Source organism: Pogoniulus pusillus, chromosome 6, assembly GCF_015220805.1.
Source record: "Pogoniulus pusillus isolate bPogPus1 chromosome 6, bPogPus1.pri, whole genome shotgun sequence".
Taxonomy (NCBI): domain Eukaryota; kingdom Metazoa; phylum Chordata; class Aves; order Piciformes; family Lybiidae; genus Pogoniulus; species Pogoniulus pusillus.
In genome coordinates this window covers 40,407,283-40,419,366 of record NC_087269.1, presented here as the reverse complement: position 1 = coordinate 40,419,366, position 12,084 = coordinate 40,407,283, and the positions used below count along the sequence as shown (strand labels likewise).

Genomic DNA, 12,084 nt, shown 5'->3' with positions numbered 1-12,084 from the left:
AGCAGTGCAGGCAGCAGATGGAGGGAGGGGATTCTGCCTCTCTGCTTCCCTGTGCCAAAACCCCACCTGCAGCTCTGGAGATTCATGGACCTGTTGAAGTGTGGACAGAGGAGACCACAGCAATGATGGGAGGGCTGGAAGCTCTCTACTGTGCGGCCAGGCTGAGAGAGTTGGGGTTGTTTAGCCTGGAGAAGAGAAGGTTCCGGTGAGAGCTTGGAGAAGCCTTTGAAGGGAGTTACAGGAGAGCTGGAGGACTTTTTACAAAGGCATGGAGTGACAGGGTAAGGGGTAATGGCTTCCCACTGGAAGAAGCGGGATTTAGATGAAACATGAGGAAGAAATTCTTCTGCATAAAGGTGGTGAGGCATTGAAACAGGTTGCCCAGAGAAGTTGTGGAAGTGTTGAAAGCCAGATTGACTAGAGCACTGAGCAACTGGTGCAGCAGGTGCCCTTGCCTGTGTCAGGGAGTTGGATGTAGATGATCTTTAAGGTCCATTCCAACACAATCCACTCTGTGATTCTGTGATTTATAAAAGTGCTGAAGACCTTTCTGTAGATGCTTAGAGCCCATAGCAGTCCAGCACAATGTGGTGTGACTTCCTCATTAGTTATTTTAAAGTAATGGTAAATCATTTTAAGCTCTTACTCAGTGAAGTAACCTTCCCTTGGACTAACCAGCTGCTTGCACAGGCAGTCTTCATGCTCTGCTGGTCTCATCTCTCTTACTGTGGTGTTGGAGTGGTTACTTCCCTAAATGAAAGACTAAATATTTTAATTAAGACAAGGAATTTTAAGCCTCTGCATTTTACTAACCTGTGTGGTTTCATGTGGGCAGAGTAACAAACAGTTTATAAATCAGCTGGAAAATTTTCATGGTCAACTGCTGGGTATGGGGCAGGAGGATTTAGAATCATAGAATCAACCAGGTTGGAAGAGACCTCCAAGATCATCCAGTCCAACCTAGCACCCAGCCCTAGCCAGTCAACTAGACCATGGCACCTTAACACCTCCAGGGATGGTGACTCCACCACCTCCCTGGGTAGCCCATTCCAATGGCAAATTTATGATGCTTGGTGGAAGAATAAGAATATAAACAAAGAAATCTTTTTCATGGCATATTTTAACATTTGGAAGAGAATATTGCCCACCACAATTGAGTAATTGAGAAGGTTTTTTTGGTCTTTGTTCTACAAATCCTGTGCAGTAAATTGAAGCACTTCAAACACCATGAAAAGCATAGCGTGCAGACACTTTTAACCTTGATGTCATCCCTTCTCTTGACTTTCTGAGTTAAGGCTTAGGTATCACAGTGTTTTATTCATTCTTTGTGTTACCATGAACTCCACAACACAATGAACAAATAGATCTTGATTTGCCAAATTAATTCTGGACACCATTCCTGCATGATGTCTAGATAAGGAACTTTAGGGAGATGGAATCCCTTAAACAACTTGTCCACCAAAAATCCATCCAGGCCATTGAGGATCAGGACTCCAAAATGGATGTCCCAGCAGCTTTGTATTAACTTTTTGGCCCCCAAAAAGCACCTGAGAGCTTCTTATGCTACTTGGGTCAATGAAGGGCTGAGGTTCCAGCTACACAAATCTCATTGCAGGATGGATGTTAAGGAAAAGGATAATTAGATTAACATTTTCTGTCATTACATGGGTCTTTAGTGGAAGCTTCACTGTGTTACTGTCAGTAGAAAACTATACCAGGCATAAGCAATATTCTCAGGAAAGATTATCCATTCTTAAATTAATCCAGTGTCCTACTTTCCTCTTTATATAAAAGACACTAGAATGGAAAGTAAACACTGAAGTGAAATAAAAATAAAATGAATTAAAATATCATGGAGAGGAGAGGAGAGGAGAGGAGAGGAGAGGAGAGGAGAGGAGAGGAGAGGAGAGGAGAGGAGAGGAGAGGAGAGGAGAGGAGAGGAGAGGAGAGGAGAGGAGAGGAGAGGAGAGATGGAGAAGGTGGAGGAGAAGGAGAACAGAGGAGAGGAGAAAGAGAAAGAGAAAGAAAAGGAGAAGGAGAAGGAGAAGGAGAAGGAGAAGGAGAAGGAGAAGGAGAAGGAGAAGGAGAAGGAGAAGGAGAAGGAGAAGGAGAAGGACAAGGGAAGAGAGGAGAGGAGAGGAGAGGAGAGGAGAGGAGAGGAGAGGAGAGGAGAGGAGAGGAGAGGAGAGGAGAGGAGAGGAGAGGAGAGGAGAGGAGAGGAGAGGAGAGGAGAGGAGAGGAGAGGAGAGGAGAGGAGAGGAGAGGGTGAAGGAGAAGTAGAACAGAGGAGAACAGAGGAGAGGAGAGGAGTGGAGAGGGAAAGAACAAAAGAAAAGTCATAGTAGCATGTCTTAGATCTTAGGCAGCTGCTCTGTAGCTATTGTGTACACAGTATTTATACATCTATATCCTCACTAACTTAATACTGATTTACACAGAAAACCAGATAATTTGAAGACCTAAATTAAAATTATCTAAATTACTCTAATTTCAGTTTGTAAATTAAAGGGCTTCCCATCGACTATTCAAAGTTCCAGGTGTTTAAAAGGTGGAGATTAATGCAAAGTGGGGTTTTCTGAAGAACTAAGCAGGCTAAATGCTCAATTGCTGATCTCTCATGGCACCTCCCGAGGCTCCAGTCTCCCCCTCCTTCATCCCCTAGGACAAAATGTTTTTTGGATAAATACTTGGTAGAGGACTTCAAATCAGTTGGTCCTGATTAAGTTAAGTAGCTCATGCAGTTAGCTCCCTCCTTGCTCTGGGTAAAGCTTTTTCTGTGCCCAGACAACACAACAATCACATAACCCCAGAATCCTAGGATGGTGGGGCTTGGAAGAGACCTTTGCAGATCATCCAGTTCAACCCACTTGCTAAACCAGGGATGCCCACAGCAGCTTGCCCAGGATCCCCATGGCCAGGTGGGTTTGGAATCTCTCCAGACAAGGAGATTCTACAATCTCTCTGGGCAGCTACGCCAAGGCTGCAGCACCTTCACATCAAAGAATTCTCTGCTCATGTTCTCATGCAACCTCCTGGATTCCAATTTGTGTCTGTGGCCCCTTGTCCTGTCACCAGCCAGAAAAATTATTCAGAGTAGTGATAGGACAAGGGGTGATGGTATAAAACTGGGTAGATGTAGATTAGATATTAGGAATTAGATATGGTGTTGAGATACTGGAACAGACTACTCAGAGAAGCTGTGGATGCTCCATCCCTGTGAGTGTTTAAGACCAGACTGGATGAAGCTTTGAACAACCTTTTCTAGAGAAAGGTATTTCTGTCTATGGCAGGGGGGGGTGGAACTAGGTAATCTTTAAGGCCCCTTTCAACTCAAACCATTCTGTGATTCTGTAAAACAGAAAAAAAAATCTTTGTGATCTGGAAATTAGAGTAGTGAGCTCCAGAGCTGTGATAAAATGTTGGATTATGCATGTAAAGTAGCATGGCACCATGAGGTGATGCTTCATATCATGAGAGTTAGAGTACTTCAGTAAAAAGTGAAATATGTGGGTTTCAGTCCACTTGGGCTGAGGAGAAAATCAAATTGCATTCAACATCACCTTGTAGAGTTCCTTTGCCATCACAGCAGAGAGGCATGATCATTGTTTCCAACAAAAGCTGTTGAGTTAATCTGTGCTGAACTAACAGAAGGCTTCAGATTGATAATGCTTCACCCAGCTGTCCTCACAGATCTCAACCAATATCTTGAGCTCAACTGCAGCCAGAGCTGAGTGGCAAGACAGGGATGAATTTGTCATACCCTTCCTTCATGAAACGTCATGGAGAAAATAAGAGTGGGTGGGTTGTCCAGAGAAGTTGTGGACACTTCATCCATGGAATTTGGAGTTGTTTAAGACCAAGCTGGGTGAAATTTTGAGCAACCTGGTCTAGCGGAAGGTGCCTCTGTCCCTGGCAGGAGGGTAGGAACTTGATCTTTAAGGTTTTTTCCAACTCAAGCCATGCTATGACTCCATGAAAACTAGCAATGCAGGAGACACTTATCCACACTGTGTTTACCTGTATTTACTTATTTTCCTACTCACTTCTTGACATCAAGTCCTTTGAAAAGTTTAATTTGTTAATTTTTGAGTACCTTACAAGCAGCTTGAGAGCTTCCTGATCAGCACATTTTCTCCATTAAACTACTACCTGAAATTCAAACTACTACCTGAAACTCAAGAGCTACAACCCAATGCAAATGGAGTTTTTAAGTCCAGTGCCTCAGTATACAGTGGGAAATGAGGGGACTGAGTGACAGCTGAAGAGTGACACTGTTAGGAATGACCAAGACACTTGTAGCCACTGTTGTATCTAAGCTAAACCCTGCAGTTCATGAAGCTGGCTAAGAAGGGATGATGTCCTATTTTAATTACAGAGCAGGATATCATAGAATCATAGAGGTGATTTGCTTGGAAAAAACTTTAAGTCCAACCATCAACCAACCCAACATCACCATGGCCACCAAACTGTGTCTCAAAGTGTCATGTCTACACATTTCTTGAGCACCTCCAGGGATACCACTGCCCTGAGCAGCCTCTCTTGTTGCTTGTTATGTTCCCTTTAATCACAGAAGCTCTGTTCTGAAGTAAAATCCAGCTGAAGAGTTTTCAGGAAGTCTGCTTGACTCTTCTGTGGCAAAGCACTGTGCATGAACACAATAAGGCCAAGCAACTCGTTTTTTCCTAACAAGGTTTGGCTGTGATGTAGTCTACCTGGACTTCCTCAAAGCCTTTGACACTGTCTGCCACAGCAAACTCCTGGCAAAGCTGCAGCTCGTGGCTTGGACAGGGGCACTCTGTGCTGGGTTAAGAACTGGCTGGAGAGCTGGGCCCAGAGAGTGGTGGTGAATGGACAGCTGGCAGCTGTCACTAGGGGTGTGCCCCAGGGGTCAGTGCTGGGCCCAGTCCTGTTTAATGTCTTCATTGATGATCTGGATGAGGCAATTCAGTCCTCCATCAGTGGGTTTGCAGATGAGACAAGTTGGGAGCGTGTGTGGATCTGTTAGAGGGCAGGAGGGCTCTGCAGAGGGACCTGGACAGGTTGGGTAGCTGGGCACAGTCCAATGCCAGGAGTTTGAACATGTCCAAGTGATGGGTTCTGCAGTTTGGCCACAACAACCCCATGCAAATACAGGCTGGGGACATAGTGGCTGGAGAGCAGACAGGCAAGGAGGGACCTGGGGTTACTGGTTGACAGGCAACTGAACATGAACCAGCAGTGTGCCCAGGTGCACAAGAGAGTCAATGGCATCCTGGCCTGTATCAGGAATGGTGTAACTAGTAGGAGCAGGGAAGTCCTTTTGTCCCTGTACTCAGCATCTTGAGTGCTGTGTCCAGTTCTGGACCCATAATTCAAGAAAGATGTTGAGGTGCTGGAACGTGTCCAGAGAAGGGCACCAAGGCTGGTGAGGGGCCTGGAACACAGCCCTACGAGGAGCAGGTGAGGGAGCTGGGGGTGTGCAGCCTGGAGAAGAGGAGGCTCAGGGGGGACCTTATTCCTCTCTACAACTACCTGAGAGGAGGTTGTAGCCAGGTGGAGTTGGTCTCCTGTCCCAAGAAATCAGTGTCAGAACAAGAGGACAGTCTCAAGCTGTGTCAGGGCAGGTTTAGGCAGGATGTTAGGAAGAAGTTGTACACAGAAAGAGTGATTGGCATTGGAATGGGCTGCCTGGGGAGGTGGTGGAATCACTGACCTTGGAAGTGTTTAAAAGGAGACTGGATAAGGCACTTAGTCCCATGGTTTAGTTAATGAGAAGGTGTTAGGTTGGAGTCGATGGTCCTAGAGGTCTTTTCCAGCCTGGTTGATTCTGTAATGTGGTGCAGAGACAGATGAAAGAATGTCAAAACCCAACATCTGACTGCCCTGCAGTCACAAGTAGCCCTTTTATAGGACAAACTACTTGTGGGGGTTAACTGCACACATCATTGCTAGCCAAAACCACTGTGGGATTTGTCTGTGTGCAGAAAAAGTGTTGCTCTAGATACAGGCTGTGAGAAAGCAGGAGCTATGAAGCTCCACCTGGACCTCAGATGGACAGGTTTCCCTCCTAACATAGCATAAAGCAGAAGTAGGGCTGCTCTAGTTCTGGCTTGTGGTAACATCACCCTAAACATCAGGAGCACCTCAGTCTGGATCCTGAAGACCTTGCTGGCAGTAAGCAAGCCCCTCAGAAGCCATTCAGTGATTTAGGACTTAACTGCTCAAGAGTGAACATGAAGAAATCTATAGCCAGCAAAGGGACTCAAAGAGATCCAAGCAGAAATTAAGTAGAAAAGGGAAAGAATAAGAGAAGACAATTTGTGGAGATCTCAGAAAGGTTAACATGCAGGCAATGCCAGCCAGGATGTGGTGTTCTTCCTTGTCAGCTGCACATTCATCTTTGACCAACCGATATCCTAATTAGAGTGAAAACCTGGAGGTGCAGCTTGCAGGAGAGAGTTGCTTTGAGGCTATGACTCAGTGCTGTGAGTCTGAAAGAAAAAGGTTCTTTGGGCCTTATCCAAAAAGTTACAGTCTTCTTGACTTTCTGTGACTTCCATGGCATAGTCTATGAGCAGCAAGTGAAGTACTGACACGTGTTTTTAAGAGCAGGATGCTAGTGTACGTGTTCCTTAGGGCAAAGGGCTTTTTCCTGCTTCAAACAATGGACATTTAAGGGATAAAATGATTTATTTATTTTAACGTGAAAGAAAGCTTGCTGCAAAATTGGAGGCACAATATAGAATCATAGAATCAGAGTTATTTAGGTTGGAAAAGAAAAGACTTTCAAGAGCATCAAGTCCAACCATTAACCTGGCACTACAAAGTCCACCACTAAGCCCTATTCCCAAGCATCAGATCTGCATGACTTTTACAGCATCACAGAATGAACCAGATAGGAAAAGACCTTCAAGATCATCGAGTCCAACCTATCACCTAACACCTTTTAGTTAACTAAACCATGGCACAAAGTGCCTCATCCAGTCTCCAACACACATCCAGAGATGGTGACTCAACCACATGTGTCTCAGCTTTTCAGGTGTAACTTACTTTTCATAGCTGCTGTAAGATGTTGCTCTGCTTCAGCATCAATTTCTCTACTTCCTTCTAAATCTGCATATTGCTTGATTGTTTTGTCTGGAAAAGAGGAGGCTGAGGGAAGACCTTATTACTCTTTACAACTTCATGAAAGGAGGTTGGAGTGAGGTGGGGGTGGTTATCTTCTTTCTAGTATCAGGTGATAGAACAAGAGGAAATGGCCTGAAATAGTGCCAAGGGATGTTTAGGTTGGACATTAGGAAAAAAATTCTTTCCTGTAAGAGTGGTCAGGTATTGGAACAGGCTGCCCAGGGAGGTGGTGGAGTGAGGACCCTGGAGGTGTTGAAGAAGTATGTGGACATGGTAGTCCAGGGCATGGTTTAGTGGCCATGATGGTGTTGGGTTGATGATTGGACTGGATGATCTCAGAGGGATTTATTTATACAGCATCTGGAAGGAAAAGCTGGACTTTTAATCTGCTAAAATGTCCTTTGAAGAAGGAAATGTCCAGATCTTTCTTAGACTTTTGCACTTAGCATACTGGTACCAATACTTAGCCTTTACATTTCACCATCACCTTAATGTACATCACAATGATAGGTCCTTGATGAACCTGAGCGAGTAAGGATAGAAAGGCTCTCTATTTTGGGTTGATCTGTGGTGATCTTGATGTCCAGGGCAGTTGATGGTTGTGTTGTAGCATGACAGACCCTCCAAATGAGCTCCTGTGTCACACATTCATAGATTGCACCAGGTTGGAGGAGACCCTCAAAGGTCACCTTGTCCAGTTCCCATGCAGTAGGCAGGGATACGTCCCACTAGATCACGCTGCCCAGGGATATATTAAATCTGACTTTGAATGTGTCCAGGGGTGGGACCTCAACCACATCTTTGGGTAGCCTATAATCCTGCGTCCCACAGTTCACATGCACCCCACATAACCAAGTCCCTTTGGGGTGATCTGATATGATGCCAGGCTTCTCACAAGAGAAGACAATCTAAAACCATGCTTTTAGGCAGGTCTAAATGCACAGTTAGGTCATCTGTTGGCCTGGGATAGAGTGGAACACAGGAGGTTGATTGGAAATAAGATGAAGAAACTCAATATTTTGGGTAGAAAGGTTCTCGGCCAGTACACACATGGTTCTTCATTTGAGTTTTTGAGTGACTGTGGCTGCTGTTTAATACAGGCAAAATTATAATTTCTGTTTCAATTGTGATGTTGAGTGCTGTGTCCAGTTCTGGGCCACTCAATTCAAGAGAGATGTGCTGGAACATGTCCAGAGAAGGGCAACAAAGCTGGTGAGGGGCCTGGAACACAGCCCTGTGAGGAGAGGCTGAGGGAGCTGGGGGTGTGCAGCCTGGAGAAGAGGAGGGTCAGGGGGGACCTCATTGCTGTCTACAACTACCTGAAGGGAGGCTGTAGCCAGGTGGGGGTTGGTCTCTTCTGCCAGGCAACCAGCAACAGAACAAGGGGACACAGTCTCAAGTTGTTCCAGGGGAAGTGTAGGCTGGATGTTAGGAGGAAGTTCTTCACAGAGAGAGTGATTGGCATTGGAATGGGCTGCCCAGGGAGGTGGTGGAGTCACCGTCCCTGGAGGTGTTGAAGCAAAGCCTGGCTGAGGCACTTAGTGCGATGGTCTAGTTGACTGGCTAGGGCTGGGTGCTAGGTTGGTCTGGATGATCTTGGAGGTCTCTTCCAACCTGGTTGATTCTATGATTCTACTTGAGGTGAGGTTGTTGAGCTTGGAGAATGCTCCAGGGAGACTTTATGGTGGTCCTTTGGCACTTAAAGGGGATGATCAGAGCTGTGGACAGACTTTTGAGCAGGGCTTGTTGTGACAGGACAAGGTGTGATGGTTTGAACTAAAGGGGGGAAATTCAGACTGGAGAGAAGAGAGAAATGTTTGACATTGAGGGCAGTGAGACCCTGTCCCAGGTTACCCAGACAGGTCATAGAAGCCCCTTCCCCAGAACTATTGCAGGTGAGGTTGCTTCAGGCTCCAAGCTACCTCCTCTAGTTGCAGATGTCCTTGCTAACTGCAGAAGGGCTGGACTAGGTGACCTTTAGAGGTCCTTTTGACCCCAAAATGTTCTTCTATGATTCCATGGTATCATTATGGGGGAAAAAAGTGAAATAGCTCGAGAGCTTTGATCTATTTAGAGAAAGAATCCCATACAAGTCCTTTACATTAGCTCACACAACTGCCTATGGATGGCCTAGAGCTGCTCAAGGCTCCAGTCACAGCACTTGGAGCAATTCTGGTGATGCAGACTGTGGTGCTGACTGTTGCAGGAGGTCGTGTTACACAATGAAGTGTGTAGCTACTCAGCTCTTCCAAAGCCTAAAGCTGCAACAGTGAATCTGAAATAAATTGATATTGTTGAAATTAATGAACTGAGAAATTGAAGTTCACATCACTACATGAACACATTTATAAATATTTGTTGTACATAACTTAATGAGAAATATCATTATGGAAAAAAAAAATAAGCAACACTAAAATTAAAGATTTGCTTAGATTATGTTTCTACCAAAGAGTTAACTAGGAAAGGAGAGGTAGTTGTTGGCATCTCAGTCTTTATCTGTTAGAAATAAAGAAGATGAATGGTTAGGTGTATTAATCTCATGCCTTTTTGTGGTGCTTGGTCTCCTGAATTGAGAGCTACTTGGACTTTGGCCTTAGAGTGTTTGGCTTGTTTGATGCCATTGCTATCATAAGCACAACTGTAGAAATTGAGGGTTTTGCCCAGGTGGCAGGTCTGGAGCTGAAATGGTGGTTGGTAGGTTCTCTAAGGGATGCCTGACACAGAATCACAGAATGCATTTGGTTGGAAGGAACCATTAAAGGTGGAGAGAACTTGCTGGCTGAGGGAACTGGGATTGTTTAGTCTAGAGATGGGGAGGCTGAAAGGAGACTGTCTACAACTTTGTGAAGGGAGGTTGTAGTGATGTGGGGGTCAGTTTCTTTTCCCTAGTATCAAGTGACAAAACAAGAGGAAATGGGCTGAATTTGTGCCAGGAGAGGTTTAGGTTAGAGATTTCCTTCCTGCAAGAGTGGTCAGGCATTGGAATAAGATGCCCAGAGAGGTGGTGGAGTTGGGACTCGGGAAGTGTTGAAGAAATGTGTGGACATGGCACCTTGGGACATGGTTTAATGGCCATAGTGGTCTTAGGCTGAAGATTGGACTCAATGGTATTAAAAGTCTCTTCCTACCAAAATAGTTCTATGATTCAGTGAAAGTAATTTTGTCCAACCTCCCTGCAGTGATCAGGGACATCTCCAATTAGATCAGGCTCCTCAGTGCCCCATCAAGTTTGACACAACCAGGAGCGACTACGTTGTTCCTCACCCACCAGGATCCTGTCCCAGCTCAACACTGGAAGAGCTGCCATGAGAGTTGGGATGCTCCATGCATAAAACCCCACTGCCAGTGGAGCACCTGGGTAAAATGACTCTTGGTTCAGCAGTATGGTTAGGTGGTCATTCTCCAGCTTTATATCTGTGTACAGTGAGTTATATGCTTTCTTGCAAGAGGTGTGCACAACTAACTTAGTTTAAGATTGGTTACATGTGGAGGGTACAGGGTTACATGTGAGGCATACATAGGGTGATATACAATAACATTCCGAGGGGTCAGCCCCTAGGCTGGCTAACCCAGCCCCCTTGGGCTGGCTAACTCTGCCCACTGCAGCTGTGTGTGGGGTGCTCACTGTTTACAGTTTGGTTTCCTGAGCCCGAGACGGGCCCAAGGGCACTTCACAGCACGAGTTGCTCATGTTTATCAACTCGTGTCCTCTGCTAGCAAGAAATTCATCCACACCCCACCCAAAGCCTCCTTTCATGGAGGAAACGCATACCCCTTGGTCAGAGGATGCTGTGGTATGGAGGAGCATCCACCCACCCCATCCTGCTCCCGGAGAGCGCTGAGCACCGCGGTTTGCCTGAAGAGGCTGTGTCTTACCCAACTGTGCTAACGATGGCTGATATTTCTTCTCTTCTTTCTTTTGTCTTTTAGCTATGTCTGGGCTTGTAGTCCCACCAATGTAAAGTCACTTTTGTTTACCTACCGTAGCAACCAAGCTTCAGAGGATGGGCTTAGGGGACAAGTTTAGTACATTAAGACATGCTGATGGGAAACCAAGTTATCTCCACACAGGATCAGCAACGAGTCGGAAATGCTACAAAACAAAACACAAACACAAAAGACTTTGTTTAAAGATTTTATTTAAACTATTAAGAAATCTACATGCAAAACGACCTACTTCTTCATGAACAATTCCATTTTATTGACTGACTTTTTTCCTCATATTTTCACATTTCTCAGTCCTGAAGAATTAAGGAAGAAGAAGAAAAAAAAAAATAAAACAAAACAAAGCGACGCCTATTTTGTATAAAGTTTCTGATTACGTCTTGGCTATGTCTAGTACTTGCTATGTGTTGGGAGAAACTTTGTGGATGCACCATTTTGATTATCATGAAACACTGATGAAAAATGCCTCCAAACATTTTTCTGTACTTCATAACTAGATTCACAATGGTTGTGTATCTCTATAATGTGAAATATTTTTTTGTGGTGGAAAAAGAAAACAAAAAAAGGGGGGGTGGAATAAAAAAAAAAAAGACAAAAAAAAACACAAATGGAAAAGAAAAAAGGGGGAGGGGGGCTGAGGAGGAGGTTATGAGCCATCAAACTGGAGTTAACAACGATAATAATAATAATAATAATGATAATAATAACAATTATTATTCAAAACAAAAACAAGAAAGAAAAAAAAAAAAGGATGAATATATGATTAGAATTTAAACCAACCACGGAATCGGGGGCGAGGGGGCGGGTAGGGGAGGGTTTATCATTGCTTAACTTCATCTTAATGAAATGGAACTTTGTAACTTATTGTAGTTAGGAATTGTACTTTGATATTGAATTCTCTTGCCTTCGACAAGCACACTGACAGAGAAGAGTTGCTACTGTCTGTTGGTTTAAAAACGATAAAAGAAAAAAAAATATACTTCCACTGCTAGAGCTTCCTGTTGAGCAAAGTGTGACCTGCAACATTTTTTC

General features: G+C 44.7%; 1 protein-coding gene across 2 annotated transcripts in view; it reads left to right on the top strand.

The window, feature by feature from the left end:
- EBF3 (EBF transcription factor 3) overlaps nucleotides 1–11,450 on the top strand; it is a 152,205-nt gene extending 140,755 nt beyond the window's left edge. For both annotated transcript variants that reach the window (XM_064145324.1, XM_064145323.1), the window contains exon 17: nucleotides 11,038–11,450. In XM_064145324.1, coding sequence (XP_064001394.1) covers nucleotides 11,038–11,069 — 32 coding nt within the window. In that variant the 3' untranslated portion in view covers nucleotides 11,070–11,450. The remainder of the gene's footprint in view (nucleotides 1–11,037) is intronic.
- Nucleotides 11,451–12,084: the final 634 nt, after the last annotated feature.